This window comes from Pan troglodytes, chromosome 9, assembly GCF_028858775.2.
Source record: "Pan troglodytes isolate AG18354 chromosome 9, NHGRI_mPanTro3-v2.0_pri, whole genome shotgun sequence".
Lineage (NCBI taxonomy): Eukaryota > Metazoa > Chordata > Mammalia > Primates > Hominidae > Pan > Pan troglodytes.
The window spans coordinates 40,081,750-40,107,163 of NC_072407.2; the positions used below are offsets into that span (position 1 = coordinate 40,081,750).

Consider the following 25,414-nt stretch of genomic DNA (forward strand, 5'->3'; position numbering starts at 1 on the left):
GTCCCACTCTTTCTGAGTTCCTTTTGCATTCTGGCCATTCCCCACGTATTAATTAAGCATCCACTGCTGGGCAGAAAGTGTCTGAAATGATAATAATAATAAATGGGAATAGTAATAATAGCTAATACTGTATAATAATGCTGGATAATCTGTAACACTCAATACTACATAACACTACATTTTATGTTTTATAATACTGTATTTTATAGTGTAATAGCAAATAATAAGATGTAATGTATAAAACAATAGCAAATATAGTATTAACTATCATAGCTAATACTTTGTTCCAGAAAAAGTGCCAAGTAATTATTACATTGTCTTATTTAATCCCCTCAACAACTGAGCAAGGTTGGTAGTGTTCATCTCTCTATTTCCTGATAAGGAAATTGAGGCACAGAGTGGGTAACCAACTTACCATAAATCATATGGCCAATAAGTGGTAGACACAACATTTAAACCCAGGCAGGCTGACATCTAACTGCTTAACTGCTGTAATTAACTTTTTTTTGAGACAGGATCTTGCTCTGTCACCCACGCTAGAGTGCATTGGTGCAATCTCAGCTCACTGCAGCCTCTGCCTCCTGGGCTGAAGCGATCCTCCCACCCCAGCCTCCAGAATAGCTAGGACTACCGGCGTGTGCCTGGCTAAATTTTTTTTCGTATTTTTTTTGTAGAGATAAGGTTTCACCATGTTGCTCAGGCTGATCTTGAACTCTGAGTTCAAGCAATCCACTCGTCTTGGCCTCCCAAAGTGCTGAGATTACATGTGAGAGCCACCACACCTAGCCATAATTAACTGTTGAAAGGCAAATGTTGATACAGCTTATGTTGTGCTTACCACATCTCATTGCAATCATCTGCTTATTGTCTCTTTTTCGTTCTCTTTCTCTTGGCCAGGTGTTTTTTTTAGCTAAGGGCCTCTTGCTAGCAGGAATCATTCTTGCAGCCCCCACACTTGGTTCTGTGTGTGGCATAAAGTGAGTTTGAGAATTAATGTTGGTGTAATGAATAACTGAAAGAGCAAAGCTCAGACTGTCTAAACACTACATTGATTTCCACCTCATTTTTCTCAGGACTAGCCATCTATGTGAAAAGCAATTTGTAGAACCATGAACTATGTTAGGGAAGGGAGGGCATTACTGAATCTCTACCAGATAGCAAGCATTTTGCTGTATTCTCTACATGCAAAATCTCATTTTATTTTCACAACAGTTTGGGAGTTCTATACCATCTTTATCTTCCTTTTACAGATGGGAACGCTGAGGCTGAGGGAAGTTAAGTGATTCATCCAAGATCTCAGTGATTACGTGGTGGAACTGAGGTGGAAACCTGGATGCTTCTTTTCTTTTCTTTTTGACAGAGTCTCACTCTGTCACCCAGGCTGGAGTGCAGTGGCGCAATCTCAGCTCACTGCAATCACCGCCTCTTGGGTTCAAGCGATTCTCCTGCCTCAACCTCCCGAGTAGCTGGGACTACAGGCATGTGCCACCACACCCAGCTAATTTTTTGTATTTTTAGTAGAGATGGGGTTTCACCGTGTTAGCCAGGATGGTCTCGATCTCCTGATCTCGTGATCCACCCACCTCAGCCTCCCAAAGTGCTGGGATTACAGGCGTGAGCCACTGCGCCCAGCCCAGAAACCTAGATGCTTCTTATCTCTGAGTCCTTCTGACCTCTTAACCCTAGGCTGTAGACCTCCTCTTCTCAGCATAAAAGAGAAGAGTTTTGGAAAGAATTTTCTACGAGAGAATCTTGTGGCAAAGCTGTTTCAACTGGATGCCTTCTTTCTGTATTTATATTCCAGTTAGCATATGGTCTGTTGCTCTTTCACTCCCCAGTGTGTATGTCTGAAACAGCCAATATGTTATTTTAGGAAGAAATAATACATTGCAATATCTGATCAATAAAACTTGGAGTCTACTCCAGTAGTCATGTGGAGCTGAACTGTTGCAACAAGCAAAGGACTTTTTGCTCAAGCCATAAATTTTGCAAAGACTAGAATTCCAGGAGTGAGTTTGCTTTCTGGGCTGTTTGTCATCTGCCTTGGGACCACAATAAAGGAGCTCCCCCGTTTAGCCCCCAGATTTCCTGGAGAATCCAGGCAGATTACTTTTTAGAAGTCAGTTATTTTTACAAGGCCTTCTTTGCTTTCTTGTCCCCAACCATGAAGTCATTTTCAAAGGAACCACAGTTTGACCTTTTACCAAATGAGCTAGAGGACTGAATATATTAATAGCAGCAACATCAGATCGACTGCTTTTTGCAGTTTTTAGCTAGCAATGGCCACATGTCGGTTTTCACTTTGGGGAGCTGTGCATGTTGATTCAAATTATGTGAATTTTATACTTTGATTCTTTTCTAACATATACTTTTGATTAGCCCTTGTCATTCTCACATCTTTACAGTGAGCTGAATTGTAACTGGTTCATAGCACATTTTTTTATGAGAAATAGGGCTTTTTTTTTTAAATTAATGAAAAGATACCAGGTACTTTTGCGTATATGAGAAGCATGTTCATACTGACCTCCTTTCAGTTCCTCCTTTACCACATTGTTCTGCCTCCAGGCCTTTACACAGGCGGCTTGGAACATCTTTGATTCCACAATTCCACAAACACTAAAATTTCAAATGTGGCCTAGGTGTCTTCTATGTATTCTCATTCTTTGCAGTTGCGACACAGAGTTTGTGAATTAATATTAGTGGAATGAAAAACGGAATGAGTAAGGCCTCACGCTGTAAATATTATATTGCTTTTCCGCCTAGACCATGGCCGACCTCAGCTGAAACCGACCTTCCCCTGAGAAGCCTGTTCTGATGCCAGCCTCCTTCCTAGTTTGAGATTAAGCATCCTATAGCTCCCCCATCAGGGCACTATTTGCATTACATGCAGAGGCTCCTTTACCTGTCTGTCTTCCACTATCACAGAGAGAGCCTGTCAGCTTCGCTTTTGAATCCCCACACAACTAACTCAGCACCAGACAGGTAATAGAATGCTTAGGAATATTTTGATATTGGCCAAATAGGGGCAGATTATTTATTGCCTCTTTAATCCTATTTTCTGTTGGGCACAGGTAAATGTAAATCCTTACAAAGTAGACAGAACTGAATAAGTTTCAAAGCTCTAAAAAGGGTCTTTTTTGCTTGAACAAAAACCATTTGTATATGAGCCCACAGCTTTTGTGTGTGAAGCAGAATTTGTATCTTGCACACAAATGGGGAAGAAGAGAGCAGTGTTGAAATGGGGAAAGATCATAAAGAGGCCAGTTGTTTCCTTGTGGATATTCATCTCATGGTAACTCCTCTATCTGGGGTGTATTAGACTTGGCTTGAAGGAGTCATGGCCAGAGTAGGTCCCACATTGGCTGTGTAGCCATGATTCTTGGAGCGGCAATAACATCAGGAAGAAAGGAATCATGAGGCCATTTGCTCTGTGGGTATAAGAAGGTAGTAGAATCGGTCAGAGTAGGATGTTCACATTTTAGTGCCTATTGAGATCCTTAGTGTGCTTAGTAAAAATGCAGATTCCCCTAGGGGAGAGACTCAGGAATCTGCATATTCACAAGCGTCCCTGGGGATCCTGCTGCAGGTGGATCACTGACTTGTTCTCTGCAACACTGCCCCAGAGGATGGGGAATTCTGGAGAAATACTGGCAAGTAGGACAGTCCTAAGAGTGAGAGCCTGCCCTTGCCCTTTGTCAAGGTCCTTAGTCAAAGGAGACCATGTAGCCCAGGAAAGTCAACTCAAGGAGCATCTTGCAGAAGGAGGATGCTGCATTTTCCCATGATTCCTGCAACCCAGGAAAACCAATTCCAGCAAAGATTGATGCCCTGTACCCGGTGCAAATTTAGAATGATAAAAAGAAGAGTCATGGTTTCCTTGACCAGACAGGAGTGTCCCCTACTTTGCAGAATAATGAAATACACAGATGTTAAAATGAAAAGAGACAGAGATGGATGGAGAATAATAGAGTGCAGCAGCAGTTAAGGAGCAACTTAACAAAAATGCAGAGGAACCATGGGATGCTCTCAGCCTTTGTGCTTCTAGGAGCGTCATTGCCAACATGAGAGAATCAGCCCATCGCAGACAATCCTAGGCTGGAGGCTTTTCTCATAGCCGTCTGTGGCCAGAAGATAATACCAGTTCCTCAGGGAGGAGGCAGTCAACAGTCAAAAGGATACCAAAATGTAAAACATGCATATCCTTTGACCTAGCAGTTATACCTTCACGAGATAATATACAAGTGGGAAAAATAATATATGTATCTGGCTGTGCATTGTTTATTGAAAACACCCCAAATGTCCATCAGTAACGGGATTTATGGGTACATAGACACAGTAAAGTTACCCTTAGCCATTAAAAATGATGATGTGTACCAGTAGTTATTGACAAGAAAAGATGTTACAACATATTATGTAGCAAAAACAGGTTTCAGAATAGCATATATTTTAAGGGTGCATTTAAGTAAAATTGCATGCTCAGATTTCTGCCTATTAATTCAGTCAGTAATTATTGAGTAGTCTGTGTGCCTGGCACTTCTCTGGGCATTGGAGATACACAGTGAACAAGACAGTGGCTCTTTGCTATTGGAAGTGTGGTACCTGGAGCCAGCAGCATCGCCTGGGAGCTTGTTAGGAATGCAGGATCCCAGGCTCCACCCCAGACCCACTGCATTTTAACAACGTCCTGGGGCAATCCATTTGCACACACTAGTTTTTGAGACCATGCTGTAAGAGCATGTTTACCAAAATGTCCACAGAATACTTCCCCACGTGGTGGCAATTTGTTATAAATTTTACATCTGTCTTTGTATGTTTCTCCATGGTTTGACTTTTTCACAGTGAGCTATGTCTTGTGTTTATAAAAACAAGGGTGGTGATATTGTGGAACAGCTCCTCATTCGTTGGGCTCTCTCAGCCACATACTGGCAGGATCCTGGGGCAGGAGTGGGAGGTGAGCAGGGGTTGAAGGTGAGTAGCTGTTGCTCATTTGGCCAACCACAGAGGTCTAGAAGAGAGATCCTGGAGACCCACAGCTACAGCAGGAGCTGTTTCCATAGCCTGAGAGATGCAGCAGGTCTGATTAGCTGACTTCATGGCTGTTCTGGTGGAACAGAGAGGCTTCCACATTGCAGCCTCTGTCCAGCTCTTTTGTATGATTGCTGCCTGGGAAGAGTCTGGGGAGGTGGCCAGAGACAGCAAGCCCATGCTGAAGTTTCCATCATCCTCCCGGACCTTGAGCAGCCCTGAGCCCTTCCCAGGCAGATTGGGAGCTACAGGCATGATGTCTGGGGAAGAGCCTTCTATACAAGGCCTGGAAAGTTCTCCTGTGGGAGAAGGGCTTTTTCTTGGGAGTCTCTCCTGTACCTGTCCCAGATGAGGGGTTTGATCAGGTATGGCTCTAGGGTACCCTGCCTAAAGTGTAGTGTAGTTAAAAGAAGCTGGACTCAAGAGCAGAAGAACTGGACTATAGGCCAGTCTGACCCTAAATAGCTATGTGACTTTGGGCAAGTCCAGTTGCCTCTTTGGGCCTCAGTTTTGTCATCTGTGGAACGTGAGAATTAGTTACTGAGTGCACCTATGTGGACTGCCTGTGTGCCCCAGCTGTTACACGAGTCTTTGTCCTTAGGATATCACAACCTGGAGACACTGGAATGCCTCCTGGCCCCCTCTAGTTCTCACGTGGACCCCAAATATGGGTCCCAGGACTGTCTCTGATTTATGACCTGGTTGTCACTGGCCTCTGGTGAAATGGGAAAAATAAGGACATCTAGTGAACATGTAGCTATAAAGTTTCTACCCTTTCAGGGTGGAGAGTTCTTTACTCTGAGACTTTGCCTTCCTGTATTTCGGATGCTAAGGCAGCTGTTTATTTAGGGTATTAGTAAGTAGAGCTCATTGCTGGTGTTTTTGTAAGTCTTTGTGTAAAATAAAAAGTTGGCAATTGTATTAGTCTTTCCTCCACTCTCATCTACTTTTTTTATTTTTTATTTTGCTGATCTGTGAATTCCAGGACTGTGGGAAGTAGGCTCTAAAAAGTGGGGACATGACTTAGATCAGGAAATAAACCCAACTCACAGGAGACCCTTGGTCCCCATCTTCCTGCTAATGAAAGCTACCGCTTTGAAAAGTTTGTGGACCAGATCCTTGAAAAGTGGTGAATTCAAGTATTCAATGGAGTAGAGTCACCCTGTCTGCCTTTGTCAGGGCTACTTTAAAGACAGGCAGGGTCAGTCTTTCGCCTTCTGTCAGGCGCTGCTGAGTTCTACGAGGAAATCTCCCCTTTGTGGAAATAGGGGATGAGAGAGGGACAGTCGGGGCCTTGCCCAGGACCCCCCTTCCCCACAGCCCTGTAGCAAGTCATGCAGGCAGGGAGCAGCTGACAGCTGTTGTCTGGGATAGGCTTCTCTCTGCCCCTGCCAGGCACTCGGCTGGTTGCCTGTGATCTGCTTTGCAGGCATGTGATGATGCAAATGTAAATCATAACAGGACAAGCTTCCCTGACATAAATAGCAACTGAGCATGCTGACCAGGCAGGAAGTCTCATTAGTAATTCCTGAAAAGGGTGCAAGGGCAGGGCCAAAGAGCTGGTTAATTGAATGATGGCTAATCCATTTATAATTATTCATATTTTCACTCTTTTCTCTTTCTCCCATAAAACCTAGTCCTCTGGAGCTGGGCCGGTCCTTAGAGAAATCTAAGGAGGCGGCAGAGCAGCTGTGCCATGGGAAAGATTTGAACCTTGACTTTGTTTATTAGCAGTGTCAAGTTACTTCACTTCTGGACCTCAGTTTTCTTATCTGTAAAATGTTTTTTTGTGTGTGTGTGAGAACTTAAAGAAAAAGATATCTGTGAAACAGAGCGCAATGCTTAGCTCATACTAAGCATTCAGAAAATGCTAGCCATGTTCTCCGGCCTCACTCTTTCCTTTTATAGGTTCATTTGGACATTATGCAAATATTTATGAGGCACATGGTGTAGGCACTGTATGGTGCAGCTCCTTTAAAAATGGTAAATGAAAGTATGCAAATGAGTGTACGTTCTTGGAGGCTGGAAGGCAGAGGCGTTAGCCAAACAGCTTAATACAAAACTGGGGAGACCAAGTAGTGATGCGTCCTGTGAAGGGAAAGAAAAGAAGGCTGAGGGTTAGAGCGACTAAGGGTGGGAGTGTAGATTCTACTGCAGATAGTGCAATGATTCAAGAGACTGAGTAAGATGGAGGAGTGAGCCATGCTGAGCCCTGGGAAAAAGACATTCCAGGCAGTGGGAACAGAGAGTGCAAAGGCCCTGAGGTGGGAATATGCTGGCTGGGCTTGAGAAGGAACAAGGAAGCCTGTGTAGTTAAGATTTCCAAGATGGGAAGATCTTCATGGCCTTCATGAGAAAGCCTGGAATTGGAGAGCAGCATGATGACTCTAGGTTTCATTCTAATGTAATGGGAAGGCAGTGACGTTCTTACTAGAGGAGTGATGTGCTGAGGCTTGAGGAAACACTCTCAGCGTAGATGGCAAAGCCTATAAGCGTTCTTCCCTCATCCCTCAAAAGGTGATCAGAACCAGACTGGCTGATCAAGGACCGTGTGTCAGAAGCTTGAACCTGTCTGGAAGGACATGATGGCTGGAGAGCTGGCAGAGGGGCAAACCTGACCCTGGAAAATGGAACTCCTCTGCTTTTCTGTTACTGTAGACTTTCCCAGCAGAAGCTAAAATGCCCATCTGTGCAGAAAAAGCATTAACGCAGCAGGCCTGACTGCTGCCCTTTGAAAAGTCTGCTTGGAACATTGGCCCTTGGCTGGCATCTGGGAACCTAAATTTCAGTAGGTTTCCCATTGCCCAACTGTTAATGGTGGCTCACTGTGCCTAAACTGGCTGTGCAGACAGTGTAGTTGATGCTGTTTTTCTGCTGGAAGTCTGGAAATTTGGTGTACCGAGAATGCCTGTGTGACCAGCCTCTCATAAAAACCGTGAGCACTGAGCCTCTAATGAGCTGCCCTGGTGGATGACATTTCACACATGTTGTCAACAACTTGTTGCTGGAGGAATTAAGCACATCCTGTGTGTCTACCCTGGAAGAATACTTGTGAAAGCTTGAGCCTGGTTTCCTGTGACTTCATTTCATATACCTTTTTCCTTGGCCTTTTTATCCTTTCACTGTAAGAAATCTTAGCTTTGATTATATGCCAAGTCCTGGAAGTTAGCCTAGTGAATCATTGAATCTGTGTGGGCTTGGGGACCCCTGACACAGCATCTTATATGAAGGGACTGTAGTGTTGGTGTATCTCATTACTGATGATGTTGACCATGGTCCCTTGGCTGAGATGGTATCTACCAAGTTTCTCCACTGTCAAGTTACTATTTTTTTCTTTGTAATTAATAACATATTGTGGAAGATACTTTGACACTGTGCATATCCTATTTCTCCTCAAGTGTTTATTTTCTAAATTTAGCATCCATTGCCTGATCTTGCCTGTAACAGTTATTACAATAGTGTCTGCTTCGTGGTGACTTTCTGATTCCTGCACCTCTTCTATATTTATTAATGAGAAGTCTTCAATAAGGAAGAACTTTCCTTTCTCCCCTTTTTACTTACTTATTCAACAATTTTTGGTATCAGTCTCAGGTACTAGATCCTTATTTTGTTGGCCTCAGATATTTATTTTATTCTCTGTGTCATAATCTGATACCGTTGTTGATTTTGTTGCTTGGATGGTTCTAGCTTTGGCTATTGGGAACTTCAGGTTAACTTCTGTGTCCTTTTGACATGCCCCCATGATATTTGAACACTTATTTACTTTATTTTGACACTTCTGGCAACAGAAGATACTCTGGGTTCATCTTGTTTGTATATTCTTCCTGCAATCAACTATTTCTCCAAGGAGGTTGGTTCTCTTTGCTGGATAATGGTATTTAGAAACCAAGATCTGGGTGCTAGGTGTGCTTATTGTTGTTGAGATGTACTGCTTCTAGTCTTCTCTCAGCAGACAGAGCTAGGAAATGTATGTATGTGCATTATCCCATACATACCCACAAGTCAATATTTATTTTTGTCTGTCTGTCCGTCCGTCCGTCCGTCCATCCATCCATCCATCCATCCATCCATCCATCCATCCATCCTGTCTGTCTAATTTTTAAAGACCTTGAGTTCATACTGGTGACCTCCAATTCCTTCAAATTTCCATTGGAAATTTTGGTTCAGTTTCAATGAACCAAAGCCTCAGGATTCACTTTAGCCTTCTCACTGTCTTTTTTTTTTGAGATGAGTCTCTCTCTGTCGCCCAGGCTGGAGTGCAGTGGCACAATCTCGGCTCACTGCAACCTCCGCCTCCCGGGTTCAAGCAGTTCTCTGCCTCAGCCTCCTGAGTGGCTGGGACTAAAGGTGCCTGCCACCACGCCCGGCTAATTTTTTTGTATATGTAGTAGAGACGAGGTTTCACCATCTTAGCCAGGCTGGTCTTGAACTCCTGACCTTGTGATCCACCCACCTCGGCCTCCCAAAGTGCTGGGATTACAGGCGTCAGCCAACGCGCCTGGCCTAGCCTTCCGACTTTCTTTATTGCAACTTCTTTCTCTGACAGAAATCTTACAATATATTTACATATTTGTTCACCCCTAGTGCACCCAGAAGACAGTTTCAGAATTGATGACCCATACCCTTGGGAGAAACAAATATGACTAGTGTACAGTATTGTAGATTTTTTTTTTCTTTAGCTTTATGGAATCTAGTCAACATACTGTTTTCCTGAGTTACTTAGGCTGGTTCTTTTCTTCCCCATCCCCTTCAGTGTGGTGGTGTTATTTACTAGTAATACAGTTATGTTTAGTTGTTATTGTTTATATTTCATTTTGAGTTTTCCCCACATGTGATTGATTTTAAGTGTTTATTTTTGGGGTATATAAAATACTACCATAGTTCTAAGATATACACTGCTCTGAGTATATTTACACAAGTATATGTTAAGTCAGATAGATATACTCAGAGAAATGTGTAACCTTCTTATCCTGTTATCTTGTCTGATATCAGTTCCCCATGTTTTTTCACTCCTTTCCCACTCACGCCCTGTAGATAACCAATCTCTTTAGTTTCTGGTTTATCCTCCTGTATTTCTTTTGCACAGATAAGCCAATACATGTATGTTTTCTTATACCCCTTCTCTTCTTATATGGAGGGCAGCAAAGTACTGTTACGGGATCTTTGGGGTATCACTTTGCCAACTGGAAATTTCTGTGGCCAGGGACACCTTTGCCCAAGTTTTGCTCTGGCCTGCTGGACTTCTCTGCCTACTTGACCTGGCAGGCAGCGTTCGGCTCCCACTACCAGCCTAGATCCCATACCTGCCAAGGGCAAGCCAGTTGCAGAAAAGTGAGGGTTGTGTGAGCGAGCGTGGAGTTCAGCCACTGCACAGCCAGATATGCCAGCTGTGGTGGGGCAGGCAGCTCCAGGCACCAGCATGGGTGCCAGCTCCCTGCAAGGCTGCAGGTGGACCAGGCATACCATAAGCAGCTTCCATGGCTGACACTGGGGAATGCAGTGTGGTGCCCAGAAGCTTGGAGACTCCAGCAACCACAGAGCCCTAAAGAGGGTATCACAACCCTGGCTTGGGGTTGCTCCTAGGTCTGGGCTCCCCAAAGGGCCACAGCTCTTCTCTTCCTTCTTCTCTCCTCTTGTCTCCTGCAACATGGTGGGCAAACAGCATGTTTCAGCCCTGTTATAGCTCTTTTAGCCTTGCCATTCAGTGAGTCCCTAGTTCTTGTCCTGCATCCGGAAAGAATGAGGTACGCAGACAAGTGGAGGGTGAGCAAGACAAAGGGGAACTTTATTGAGTAATAGAACAGCTCAGAGGAGACTCACAGTGGGCAGCTCCTCTCCATAGCCAGGGTATCTTGATGAGTGTTCAGCTCTCAGCAGAGAGGGTAGCTCCTCTCTGCAGCTTGTCCTGTTGTCTCCTCAAGTCTGGCTGAGTCCAGAGTTTTTATGGGCCTCAGAGGGGAGGAAGTGCATGCTGATTAATCCATGGGCAGGCCTGGAAAAGTTCCCACTCCAGTTTGCGGGACCCACAGCCTGGCCCTCAGGCCTCAGGCCTTCCCTGGCTTGAAGATTAGGCTTCACCTGGGACCTACCCCTTCCGCCTAGGAGCATGTCTGCCTCCTGCTGCCTTTCATGGTGCCCAGGTTTGTACCAAGGGGCAGCTGCAGGGCAGTGCCAAGCTGTCTTCAGCACCCCCTTTGTCTCCCTCCCATGTTTGTCTTCACCCAAAGTCCGGAGGCGGCTGAAGTGGCAGGGGACTTGTGTGTCAGTGCTGCCCTGAGCATCTGCACATCCGGCTGGGTTGCAACAGTTCCCAGGCTCAGCCTCAACTTTGCTCCATGATCTGAGTGGGTGCTGACAGCAGGGAGAGGCCAGGGAGCTGGAGCAGACACCTCTGAGCCTGTGGGAGTAAGGGGGGCCCAGGGAGTACAGAGATGTCTGCATCTGCAGCTGCAATTCGGGTGGCTGCAGCCATGCCCAGAAGGGTGAGACTCCTGCCTGCTCTATGCTTCTGCTGACACTGTAGAGTGTGGCACTGCCCTGGGCCCAGCTCTGCCTCAGTGCCCCTCTCTGCCTGCCTCTCCATGACCGACCACACTGCTTCCCTACCAGCGGATGATTCAGCTTGGCCCTTTCACAGTGGCTCCCAGGGTGGCGGGCAAGGTGCAGGTGGTACGGCAGCCCCAGTCAACCCCACACAAATGAACCTGACGCTTCCAGGGCCAGTCCCATAAGTCCCAGCTGTGCCATCAGCTGGGTGCTCGCAGGCCCCTGGGATACAGCAGAGAGCGAGGTTAAGACTGTGGCAGAGGCTTCAGGTCTGGGAGAGGATCCTACCAGGCCGTGTGAGGGTGGGGTTTTTGGCTCCCTCAGGGACGCAGGGCACAGGGGACCTACTGCCGCCACTGCTGCTCCTGCAGCTGCTCCTGCTTCCACAGCTCACGCTTCCTCACTGCAGCTAGTGTGATGGCAGCGGCCACTCTGAACAGCCCACTGCTGCCATCAGTACTATAGATACTCTTTTCTACTTTACTTTTTTGACTTATCAGTATGTCCTAGAAATCACTTCATACCAGTTTATAGAGACCTTTCATAATAAGCTTTCTAAACTTTGGTCACCAGACAAAAATTTCTGTCAGCCCAAGGATCAGTTTTTAAATTCTATGAACTTAGTGATGATGATGATGAGGAGGATGAGGATGATGATAAATAGCATAAGCATTACCATTAATTGAGCATCTACTGTATTCCATGCTCTATACTGTTTTGTATAGATTATCTCACTTAATCTTTACTAGAGCCCAAGGAAGTAGATATTACCTCCAATTTACTGATAAGTGCTGTGGATACAACTGGTTGGGGCTGATGTCGTGGGTGTGAAAGAATACCAAGACAGTCATAGGTAAAGAAAGGCAGATTTGTTAGCGAAAGTACAAAAATATGTTGCATGGGTGCAAGAGGCAGCACAGCAGCGAAGGGGCTATCTGCAAAGCCGCAGGGGCTGGAGGAAAGTTTTATAGGGTCATGCTAGACTAGGGGCCTACTTGTGGAACGAGGTATTTAATGAAAGGATGTTGGGCCAGTGGGTTTGTGATTAGCCATTTCTTGGAACAATTGTTCTCCCCGACTTGGGCCCTCTTACTTGTTGTTGCTTACTTATCAGGATGCCACAGTAAGGAAACTGAAGTCCAGCAAAATTTAGAAACTTGCCCAAAGTCATAAAAGATAGAGTTGGAATTTGAACCCAGGACTGTCCGGAGTTTATGCTTTGAGAAGAGTACACCAGTACCATGACAGAAGTTCCAAGGTGAAACAAAGCCACATGGGTTTTTGAAACCTGGAACATTTCAGGCCTTAAAACCCTGATGATTGTGGGTTGGCTGTTGCCAAAGTCAGCATGTTACAGACAGCAAGAACATGGAGGTAATTTATTGCCTGTTTGTTTCAAAGAAATGGCCCTTCCTTCTTGGAGGACCATGGGTCCTGCCTCTAAGACAGGAGACAAGAGGGATGCTACATAGGGCCTGCTACCTGGGATGTAGCAATAGATCTCATCTTACATCTCCTAATCGCAAGCCAGAGCACCAGAACCATTAACGGGAGAGTACATTACCCCACAGGGCTGTTTGGTTTAGCAGGACACTCAATCAAGCCCAAGTTACAGCAGTTTCTGCTAAAACTGTTTGTACAGCATGAGTGGAAGAAGAATTTATTTGGAGCAGGAGTCTGGCTTCTGTTGTGAAAAGTGACAGCCTCTGGCAGAGAGAGAGGCAATGCTGTTGAGTTGGTTGAGATCAGGGCTTCTGGAATCTGCATGCCGGGCCTCACCCGGTGCTTGATTTTCCAGCTGTGTGACCTTGGGCAAGTCACTTCATCTCTCAAAGCGCATTTATGAAGTGGTGATAAGAACCATACTCATTTGTTTGGGGCTCCCAAGACCACCCCAGATTCAGTGATTTGCCAGGAGGATTCACAGGACTCAGTATATGATCATACTCATGGCTGTGATTAATTACAGCAAAGGGATACAAAGCAAAATCAACACAGGTAAAAGACGAATGGAATAAAGTCCAGAGGAAACCAGGTTGAGGCTTCCAAGAGTCCTCTCCCAGTTGAGTCCAAAGGATGCACTAATTCCCCTAGCAATGAGTTGTAATGTAACAACATATGTGGAAGGTTATCCACCAGGGACACTCACTAGAGACTCAGTATCCAGAATTTTTATCAGGGGCTGATCATGTAGGCACCCTCTGTTCAGCATGTACCAAAATTATAGCCTCCCAGAAGTAAGGAAAGCAGGGGTGTTCGGTGTAAGTTGTACTGTTTGCATAAACAGTTTAGGCACAGTGAGCCACTCTTGTTAGTTAGGGTGGTGCAAAGTCTCCCAAAATCCAAGTTCCCAGACTCCAGCCAAGGAAGAGCCAACCTTGCAAGGAGGTCTTTGTAAGCGTAGCAGTTTCAGTTCTGTTTTGTTACCTCTTTTCTGCATCCCACTGGGTGATTGCTGGGTGGATTAAATGAGATGATCCATACAAAGCTCTCAGCACACTTTCTAGTACGGTGAATACTTACTTAATGTTGATTACAGTTCCTTTGACATTCAGGGAATGAATTTTGATTGGTGCTTCAGCACCTTCATCTACTCGTCATCCATTTACTTACCTGTTCTTCGTTCATGGCTTTGTTCAGCACATTTTGATTGGCACCTGCTGTGGTGCAGGGGCTATGTTATCCTCTTGGGTACTTTTGAAGCATTCCTCTCTAGACAATGCGGCGTGTGGGTGTCCAATCTGTCTGGGTGTTTGAGGTGGGTGGTGGTAATGAGAAGAAAGCTTCAAGGACTTTAAGATAAATCTTAAGTGGACTTATTTTCACATTCAGTGTTAGTGGGATGAGTATGCAGTCATCTGAGAACATCTCCTGATGTCTTGCTGTTTCTTTTTCTTCCTGCAGCCAAGGCTAAGTCGAAATGTGGCCCGACCTTCTTCCCCTGTGCCAGCGGCATCCATTGCATCATTGGTCGCTTCCGGTGCAATGGGTTTGAGGACTGTCCCGATGGCAGCGATGAAGAGAACTGCAGTAAGTGCTGCGCACTTGAACACTGTGATCCCTTGTTCTTTCCCGCCAGCCAAACTTGTCCACATTGGTCACCCTCATCATGTGCTTCTTATACCTAGAGGCTCAGGCATTCTCTTCTGTTACCCAGATTCTGTTCTTTCCTACTTCTTGTGTAAATCTGTAAATGTTCAGCCACCATTTATCAGGGGCTCTACCAAGTGCACTGAGCCTGAGGCTTGCTGTATTTTCAGTTCTGACAATAGCTCTGCAAATGCAGATGTATTATCCTTAGTTAACAGATAAGAAATTTCAAGTTAGAGAAGTACATTAACTCATCCAGGGTCACATAGCTCATAAGAAGCAGAGCCATTTCTAGGTTCATTCAAACCCTCATCTGATTGATACAACACTTAATGTTTATGTGTTTGCTTACTTTTTTCTTACTTTGAATTCTTTTATTTAAAAAGTTGGCCAGGTGTGGTGGCTTGCACCTGTAATCTCAGCACTTTAGGAGGCTGAGAAGGGAGGATTGCTTGAGTCCAGGAGTTCAAGACCAGCCTAGGCAACAAGGTAAAACCCCATCTCTACAAAAAGTACAAAAGTTAAGTAGGCATGGTGGCACATGCCTCTAGTCCCAGCTACTCAGGAGGATGAGGTGGGAGGATGCTTGAGCCTGGGAGGTCAAGGCTGCAGTGAGCTGAGATGGCACCACTGCACTCCAGCCTGGGCAACAGAGCGAGACCCTGTCTCAAACAAAAAGTGTTTATATGTTAGTTGTATGTATACTATAAAAATTTATTCTTGAAAAAACAGTTCAAGTAGCATAGATGAAGTTAATGTCCTTGACTGTGACCACCCTGATTTGTTTTACCTGCTGTATAATATTCCCCTGGTATCAGTGTGCATGCACACACACACTCATGTTCACTCCCTCTTTCCTTGCAGCTTAGCAGTCTTGCTGTTGGGTTTAACTACTCCTTGCCTTGGATACATGCAGATCCTTCCTTTTAGCATCCTGCTGTCCACAATGACTTTGCGTACAGCAGCCTCAGTGACCTTCAAGCCTCTCTTCTTCGCCTTTAATACTGGCCCAGCTCGCCCATCAGGTTGCTTCATACCTGCCACTGGTCACTCTGGTCACTGTTTCTTCTTCTTTCCTCATTCCTCAAAATGTTTAGACTACTTGAGCCTTCATAATTATCGTTGGCTCTGAACAAACTTACGCGTTTATTTTCTGTGCATATATATATAAAAGACTTTATGTTTTAGAGGGGTTTGAGGTTCACAGCAAAACTGAGAGGAAGGTACAGAGATTTTCCAAATCCTCTGCCCCAACACATACACAGCTTCTCCCATTATTAATATCCCCGGCCAGTGTGATACAGTCTTTACGATCAAACCTGTGTTAACACATCAAGTCCATAATTTACATTAGGGTTCACTCTGGTGTTGAACATTCTATGGATCTTGATAAGTATATCATGACACATAGCCACCATTATACTATCATACGGAATAGTTTCACTGCCCTAAACATTTTCTGTGCTTGTCCTATTCATCCCTTTTTGTACCCCCACCACATATTTTAATAAATATTTTTCTTCTCATTATTGTAAAGAACTTGGAAAATATAGACAAGTATAAAGAAGAAAGCAAAACTGCCCATATCCCGTAAGTTAGAATGAGACACTATTCATATTTATCCCATTGTTGGAGATATTAGATTGCTGGAGAATTAGATGAAATAATAACTGAAAAGTACTCAGTATAATGGCTGGCACAGAGTAATTGATTTTTTAAAATAGTGGTTTAAAACAAAACTGTAAGAGAAGACCATAGTTACTAGGATTTTGCCTTTGATTTTGGACTTACAATATACTTCTTTTGTATTTTAGTTAATCGTTTAGTAAGTGAGTATCAGCTTGATCTCTGCTTCCTGCTGTCCATGGGGATTTTATAATCTAAGGGAGAAATTACACACACACACACACACACACACACACGCCAGAATAATCCAATGGCAATAAAATGCAAGTATGACACATTATAGTATAAGCATTCTAAATGATTATGTCATCCTATATATTCCCTGCCATAGTTAAAGACCTTGTATGATTTAAATGTTTGGACATTGGTCTTTCATTTTCTCTTTTTTTTTGAGACAAGGTCTTGCTCTGTCACCCAGGCTGGAGTGCAGTGGTGCCATCACAGCTCACTCCAGCCTCAACCTTCTGGGCTCAGCTAATCCTTCTACCTCAGTCTTGTGAGTAGCTGGGATCACAGGGGCGTGCCACCACACCCTCCTAATTTAAAAGCAATTTTTTTTTGTAGAGATGGCATTTTACCCTGTTGCCCAAGCTGGTCTCGAACTCCTGGGCTCAAACAATCCTCCCGCCTTGGGTTCCCAAAGTGCTGGGATTATAGGCATGAGCCACCATGCCTGGTCTGGTCTTTAATTTTCTAAATGAGTAAATTATACCCATTCCAAACTATGCCAATGAGGATTAAGCCAGCATCTTCCTCTGACGTAGCTACCGTTTAAAAATAGTGGTTCTGAAGCCAGGCGAGGTGGGGCACCCGTCTTAACCCTAGCTACTCGAGAGTGTGAGGTGGGAGGATTGCTTAAGCCCAGGAGTTCAAGGTCAGCCTGGGTAACATAGCAAGACCCCATCCCTATAAAAATAAATAAGTAAATACAATTTTTTTAATTAGAAAAAATAGTGATTCTAGCTCACTATGTTGGAAAGTGGTGAATAAAAGTATGAGTCAAACTATTTATCCCCTCGTTCCTATGTGAATTATACTTCAGAGTAATCAAATAGCTGACTTTAAAAGGTTATTTTTTATTGAAGAATACTGGCTAATAGAAGAATAAAGAAGTTAGAGTATCTTCATTTTGTAACTCCTAATGAAAAATGGGTCTAGGTAATGATCATCAATGACTGCTTAAAACCATTAGGTAAAAAATTGATGGGGCCTTCATAATGGAGAGATCAGGCTGAAAACTCCTGAATCTACCAGTCAGTCTTCTCACAGCTTTGAATCTGTATGGATTCACTTCAAGTAGAATGTATTAATAGAAACCTTGCCACTCTCTAGGTCGCTTTAGAGTATAGTTGTCTTATATAATACATCTGTGTACATTAGCCACCCCACAAGACCGTGTTTTAATTTTTGCTTTAAATATTCAAACATATTTTGAAGAGTTCCAAAGGTATTGTATTTACCCAGATATTCACCATTTGATCACTCTTCCTTCATTCATGATATTGCCAAGTCTTCTTCTAGTATCATTTTCCTCCTCTGTGAAGAAATTCCTTTAGCAATTCTTCTGAAGTTGGCAACAAATTATCTTAGCTTGCCTTCATCTGAGAATGTCTTTATTTCACCTTCATTCCTAAAGGATATTTTTACTGCATATAGAATTCTGAGCTGACAGTTCTTTTCTATAAGCACTTTAAGTATGCCACTTCTATCTGGCTTTTACGATTTCTGAAGAGAAATTTACAGTCGTTCAAGTTGTTTCCCCATAGATTATATATCATTTTTCTTTAGCTGCTTTTAAGTGTTTTTTTTTTTTGTCTTTAGTTCTCATCATTTAGATCATAGCGTGTCTGGGTATAATTTCTTTGAGTTTATCCTGTTAGGGTTCTCTGAGCTATTTGAATCTGTAGGTTTTTGTCTTTTGCTATACATGTTCAGCTATTATTTCTTCAGATATTTTAAAAGTACTATACGTTTTCTCCTTTCTTTATGGGAGTCTAATGACAACAATGTTAAATCTGTTTTTATAGTCCCACAAGTCCCTGAGGCTCTGTGAGTTTTTATTTTTTTATATTTTGGGGGGTAGGTCAGGGTTTCACTCCATCACCCAGGCTAGAGTGCAGTGGTGCGATCATGGCTCACTGCAGCCTCAACTTTCTGAGCTCCAGTGATCCTCCCTCTTCAGCCTCCTGAGTAGCTGGGACCACAGGCATGCACCACCATGCCTGGCTAATTTTTTTTTTATTGTATTTTTTGTAGAGGTGGGTTTTGATATGTTGCCCAGGTTGGTCTCAAACTCCTGAGCTCAAGTGATCCGCCCGCCTCAGCCTCTCAAAGTGCTGGGATTATAAGCGTGAGCCACCACACCAGAACTCTGTTCATTTTTAATCACTCCTTTTTCTTTTTATTGTTCATATTGGACAATTTCTATTAATCTGTCATCAAGCTCACTTACTCTTTCATCTGTCATCTCCAGTCTGCTTTCAAGCCTATATAGTGTTTTGTTTTGTTTAGTTGTTTAAATTTCAGTTACTGTATCTTTCTGTTCTAAAATTTCTTTTTGGTTTTCTTTATATCTTTCTTTGCTGAGACTTTCTGTTTTTCCATTTGTTTTGAGAGTGTGTGATTGCTTACTCGAGCATTTATGTAATAGCTGCTATAAAATCTTCATCATATAACTTCAACATCTGTGTCATCTTGGCATTTGTCTGTTGATTGTCTTAACCCAAATGAATTGAGATTTTCTTGGTTCTTCATATGACAAGAAATTTTGGATTATATTCTGGATATTTTGATTATTATGTGTGACACTCTGGGTCTTATTTGAAGCCTAGCAGGAGTGCTTATATATGTGTTTTTGTAGGTAAATGACCTGCACAGGTCAGGCCACAGTTTTCTGCCAGCCCTCTGTGGGCTATGGTTACAATCGTTTTCACGCTGTTTTTGCAATGCTATTTGGATGTATCCTGCCTATGCCCCTACCAGTAGTTTGTGAGTTCAGTCTTTAATGTGCTGATTAGGACCAGGTCCATGTGCATGCAGCTTGAGGGGATCATCCTAGGAGTTTGTAAACAGTTTTATGGGTTAGCTTTTCTGAGCTCTTTTCTCTTCTTAGTGTCTCTGGTTCTTTCCAGTTCGCTGAGGCTCCAAAAGGGAGAAAATACGGTAAACTCGCCACCATTTTGGTGATAGTTTAAATTTTGGTCTTATTCTCCATTTGGCCTGCTCCAAGTTACCCTTCACAGCTACTGCATGCATTCTCTTCAGGTTTTTTAAGTGACATTCAGTGGGAAAGCCAGAGTGAGGTGTGATGACTGCATCTGACCTGGAGCAGGAACTTCTATAAGCCAGTTTCAGCAGTACAAAAAGACAGTCGTCTGATGCAGTGCAAAGGAATACACATCACCATTATGAGATTGTTCTGCCAAAATCATCCCACCTGAATCTGATTGAGCCTCTAAATCTAACCATTAGTTTACTGGAAATTCAGGGACAGGGGAATATGTTAATGACCCCACAGGGAGGCAAAGTTTTAGATATAGAATGTGGGAAATTCTTTAAGACCCAGTTTCATTCATAAATAAACTCTAAGAAAAAAAACAGAGGAAAAGGGAACTTACAGATTAAGAGAGTAAAAGACAAATTAACTAAATGTGATGTGTGGACCATATTTGAATGCTGATCATACAAATCAACTATTTAAAAAATTGAGATAGAGAAATTTAAATCATGGTTTGATACTTGATATTAAGGCATTATTATTTATTTTTAATTGTAAGAATGATATTGTGTCTATTTTTTAAAGTCCTTATCTTTTAGAAATATAGTGAAGTATATAAAGAGATTATGTGCTATCTGGGATGCACTTCAAGCCAATTCCATCAGGGATTGAAACAAAATGTTCAGTGAGTTGATAATTGTTAAACCCATGGAGTTCAATAAACCAGGCTGTATTTTTGTATATGTCTGAAATCTTCCATAATGAAATGGTGAGAAGAAATAAATAAAAGTTAAAGAAGTGGTTCTGTTTGGTGATGTCTTGACTTTAACAAAAATAACTAGAGAGTTATATTTTTAAAGAACTTTGGTTTGCAGACATGTGTTTTCCAGGTTTAGCATTCATTTTGCACTCAGGAGTGAGGATAAGCAAAAACCCAGTGTATATAATTTTTTTTTTTTTTTCCAAATAGGGTCTCACTCTCATTTTCTAGGCTGGAGTGCAGTAGTACGAACACAGCTCACTGCAGCCTTGACTTCCCAGGCTCAGGTGATTCTTCCACCTCAGCCGCCCAAGAGTAGCTAGGACTTCAGGCGCACACTACCACACCAGGCTAAATTTTTTGTCGTGTTTTTAGTAGTGTCGGAGTTTCACCCTGTTACCCAGGCTGGTGTCGAACTCCTAGCCTCAAGAAATCCACCCTGCTTGGCCTCCCAAAGTGCTGGGATTACAGGCATGAGCCACTGCACCCAGCCAAATTTAAAAAAAAAGGTAGAGGTGGGGTTTTGCCATGTTGCCCAGACTGGTCTTGAACTCCTGAGCTTAAGCCAACTGCTTGCCTTGACCTCCCAAAGTACTGGAATTACAGGTGTGAGCCACCCCACCCAGCCCCCCAAAACCAGTATTTTCTTTTAGAGCTTCACAATGCTGAGATTTTGCCCTTTGACTTTTTTTCCTTTCTGCTTTTTGCTGTTTGGCCTCTTTCTTCCGCTGTCCTCATACGTTCTTGGCTGGAGGTGAAACCCTGGGTTGGCTGGCAGCACGGCTCTCACCCCAGTCCTCATTCAGTAAGGACGAGGACTCCAGCCAAGAACTGAAATGGCAGGGTTTCTGGGGGACCACGATAGAAAATTGATTCAAGCTGAAGATCTTCTGCTACAGCTTTTAGTGTGGTTGTGCCCAGAAAAACCACTGTGTCCTGGACTGTATCTCTCCACTGATGACAAATTCTTGCCTGAATTCTGAGTACCACTGAATCATTTAGCTAGTATGTCTGTGTTTTTGTGCACAGAGCTCCACACTGCTGGCATATTTCTGTAGCTCTATTCATGTCAATCCAGATGAGAGTCCCCATTTCCTCTTCACCTCTCAGCCAATTTATCAGTTGTAGCCTCAGAAAGCTGTGTCGTTTATTGGGTGGACTAGCCGAGCTAAAAGTGTCAACAGGAGAATTTTTCCTCCCAGTACTCCAAAGCTGCATCATCAAGGTCTCCTTAAAGACTCTTATATGACTGGTTTCCTTTGGAAATCTTTCTGGTTTGCCAAGGCTGGGCTGGGTCATCCTCCTGTGTGTTCTCAGACCATACAGGACCTTCTTCAAACAAATGTCACCTCATCAGAGAGGCCTTCCATGACCACTCTATGAAAAATGACCCCTCTCCTCCCCAGTCTCACACTCTGTTTCTGTCCCCTGCTTCATCCTTCCCCACACTTACTGTCTTCCCTACTACATTGTGACAGCCATGAGGTGGTATTATAGTGTGGCTCACAGCTATATTTCCAGCGCCATGTATATTGTCAGGCTCAGCCTTAGCAAGCGACAAACATATACTGAATAAATGGTACTTCTCATGCTTTCTCGTAATGGCATATTGACTTGCCTGTATTGTATACAAACTTTCAGGGCAAGTGAACTGCTTGGCTGACAGTTACTGAGCACTTACCTTGTGTATGGCCTGTTTCTACATGCTTTACGTGGATGATCTCATTTTAGGTAGATAGTATTATTACCTCCTTTTTATAGATAAAGGACAGAGACATAGAAAGGATAAATAACTTGCCCATACTCACACACTTAGTAAGTGGCATAGTTGAGGTATCAACCTAGGCGGTATAAATACAGAGCCTGAACTTTTAACTATTATATGAATGTGTATTCCCAATACATTTTTTTTTTTTTGAGATGGAGTCTCGCTCTGTCTCCAGGCTGGAGTGCAGTGGCACGATCTCGGCTAACTGCAACCTCCGCCTCCCGGGTTCAAGCAATTCTCCTGCCTCAGACTCCCGAGTAGCTGGGATTACAGGAGTGTACCACAACGCCCAGCTAATTTTTGCCCAATACATATGTTTTAGAGACAGGGTCTTACTCTGTTGCCCAGGCTAAAGTGCAGCGGTGCAATCATAGCTCATTGTACCTCAGACACCTGGGTTCAATTGATACTCCCATCTCAGCCTCTTAAGTAGCTAGAAATACAGGTGCATGCCACCTTGCCTGGCTAATTTTTAAACTTTTTTTTTTTTTTTTTTTTTTTGTGGAGAAGGGGTCTTGCTATGCTGCCTTGAATGGTCTCAAACTCCTAGCCCCAAGCTATCCTCCCACTTCAGCAACCTGAAGTGCTGGGACTACAGGCTTGAGCCATCATGCCTGGCTAATAATTATTATAATAAACATTTATTGAGCACCTGCTATGGCCCACATGCTATTTTCCATGCTTTGCTCATTTAATTTTTATAAAAGCTTATGACAGAGACATTATTTTTGTCCTCACTTTATAGATGAGGACATTGAGGCTTAGAGAAGTTGAATAATTTTTCCAACATCATATAGCTAGTGAAGTGGTAGGCTGAAATTTGAGCCCAGGTGGACTTCACACTTTCACTTCTAACCACTACAGCAAAATGTATGCTTGGAATTGTCAGCTGGGGCAGATCATAAGAAGTTGAGAATATAAAAGGTTATATTTTATACTCAGTGAGAAGCAGTTGATACTGAGCTGATGCAGGATGAGGAGAGGAAGAAGATCACATGATGGGAGACTGGGGAACTGGGAAATGGTGGCCCTTTCATAGCAGTAGGACCACAGGAAGAGGGAGAGGCTAGGAGCAGAAGGGAGAATGTCAGTTTCAGACATGCAGAGTTTGAGGTGAGAGCATGTTCAGGCAGAGGAACCCATGAGGCAGTAGGAGAAAGATGTTTATTTCTGGGGGAAGGTTTAGGGAGCTATCCACAGAAAGGTGGTGATTGAAGCAGTGATACTGGACTTGTTCCCGGAAAAGGCAGGGTTGGGTGTTGGACAGGAGATAACCATGTCCAGGAAGCCTTTACCGACAAGGAAGAAACAGACTACCATTAGCAATGACTGAGTTCTGCCAGTGGCCCCTTGCACTGACTCTAGAGGGGTTTTGAAAATTAAAATCCTCGAGTCCTTGGAGCCTGAGGAAAAGGGAAGCAAGACTGAAGTATTTTTGCGTCTTGCCTGCTTACCCAGAGTGGCGGCCCTTTCCTCTCCTACAGACACAGAAGAAGTTCCATGTGCAGAATGCGGCTGTACATAGGCTATGTTCTGTCTTCGAGGGGGAAAGGCTGCTGAGGCTGGGGGACCTGGTAGCCTTGGGGCTGGGAGAGGCCCAGAGGACCTGTTGAGCAGACTTAGGAAGGAGGAACTGACAGGTGTCCATAGGCAAGCCAAGGTCAAGGCAGCGAGCATTTTCCAAGTCACAAAGGGTGCAGGGCTTGTTGTTGGGATGATTTGCAGGGAGACTGCTTCAGTGGGCTCTGGTTTCCTGGGGCCAGGCGCCCTCTATCCTCTAGAAGAGAAGTCTCAGTGCAGCCCCCTCTCCCTCAGTTGCCTGGTTTCCAGGGAAATTGGGGCTGGGAAGACAAGGACCGTGTGGAGGCTATGAGGTTGGGAAGTGAGTGGTGACCACCTCAGGATGGAGGAACCGATGGGAATTGTGGGGGCTAATGACAAGGAGTTTCTCATTTATGTGTTTTTGTCAAGACCCTTTGAGGTAGGAGAGGAGCTGACTTCACAGACTTTAAATGAATTAAAGAGTACATTTCCTAAGTCCTACTGTAGACAGATTGCTTCATTTCCTGCCTTGAAGCAGGTCAGTTGCTTTTGGGAGACCGCAGTGGTCCCTCGGTCTTATCTTTTAGATGTGGTTGAAGTAAACCCTGCCAGTTTAATTAACCACTAAGCGGTTCCCTTCACTCCTGCCTCCCTCCCTCCCTTCCTCTGCCAGAGAGAGAGACAAGTTCTTTTTCCTGAGTGTTGTGGCTTGGGAAATAGAGCTTTAGAACCCTGTGTTTTTTTGGGTAATAATAACCAAGGAGCTTTTGAGCCTATGATTTCAGTTTTTGAAGTTAACTCTGCAGACAATTTTTTCCACCGCTAGTGAAATAAATATTGTAAAATACAATGTTCCTCTCCCCAGTTAACTGAGTAACATAATACATTTCTCAGTGACTGGTAAGCCACAATGAGGACAAAGAAAACAAACATTTGGAGCACGTTAAATATGGCTAAAAGATAGTGAAACATAACATCCCAGAGGATGAAATGTTTCCTGGTCTGTTTATGATCTGTTCATTGAGCATTTACTATTTCCGGGGTCCTGGACCAGGCCCCATGGGACCACAGAAACCCCTAAGACTTGTCTACCATAGTCCCAAATGCAATCATTCTGAAATCTGGCTGAGCCAAGTAAATAGCTGCAGAGGGTCTGGAAGAAATGTAGTGAAATCTGAGCTGTCTGGGGTCTTTGGAGAGATCTGCCACTCTGGTTAAGTAAGTCTGCTTAATAACTGAATATTTATGCCTTTCAACACCATCAACAGGAATCTCTCTGAGATGAATCGAATCTTGGCTTTGTCAACATGTACCTTTTTTGTAGTAGCACAGGGTCATTCTTAGGAACATTAATTTTTAGACCAGGCTATAATACAGGGTTGCCTTTGGCTCCTTTTTAGAACCTTCTAGTCTCTTTTTGAAATATTCTAGGCTGTTGTGCTTTTGGAATTCTTTTAAAAATATTTTTATCTTTATTTTTTAAATTTATGCATATATATGGGGTACAGGAGAAATTTTGTTACATACACATAATGCATGATGTGATCAAGTCAGGGTATTCAGCTGTCCATTACTCAAGTGCAGTACATTTTTGTTAAGTATATTCACCCTACTCTGGTTTCCTTTTATCTCACTGTATGTTTGTATCCTTTAACCCACTTCTCTTCATCTCTTTATCTTCCTCCCTTCCCCCTGCTCACCCTTCCCAGTCTCTGTTATCTATTTTTCCACTCTCTACCACCATGTGATCAAATTTTTAGCTTTTGGAATTCTTGAGGTT

General features: G+C 43.5%; 1 protein-coding gene across 5 annotated transcripts in view; it reads left to right on the top strand.

Annotated features, from left to right (window-relative positions):
* LDLRAD3 (low density lipoprotein receptor class A domain containing 3) overlaps positions 1–25,414 on the top strand; it is a 287,680-nt gene that overhangs the window by 124,774 nt on the left and 137,492 nt on the right. For 4 of the 5 annotated variants that reach the window (XM_001142392.7, XM_003312987.4, XM_009460233.5 and 1 more), the window contains one exon: positions 14,476–14,601. In XM_001142392.7, the coding sequence (XP_001142392.2) occupies positions 14,476–14,601 (126 nt within the window). Of the gene's footprint in view, positions 1–10,863; positions 11,166–14,475; positions 14,602–25,414 lie in introns of those variants that run through there. The other variant, XM_016920665.4, reaches the window with a different exon arrangement.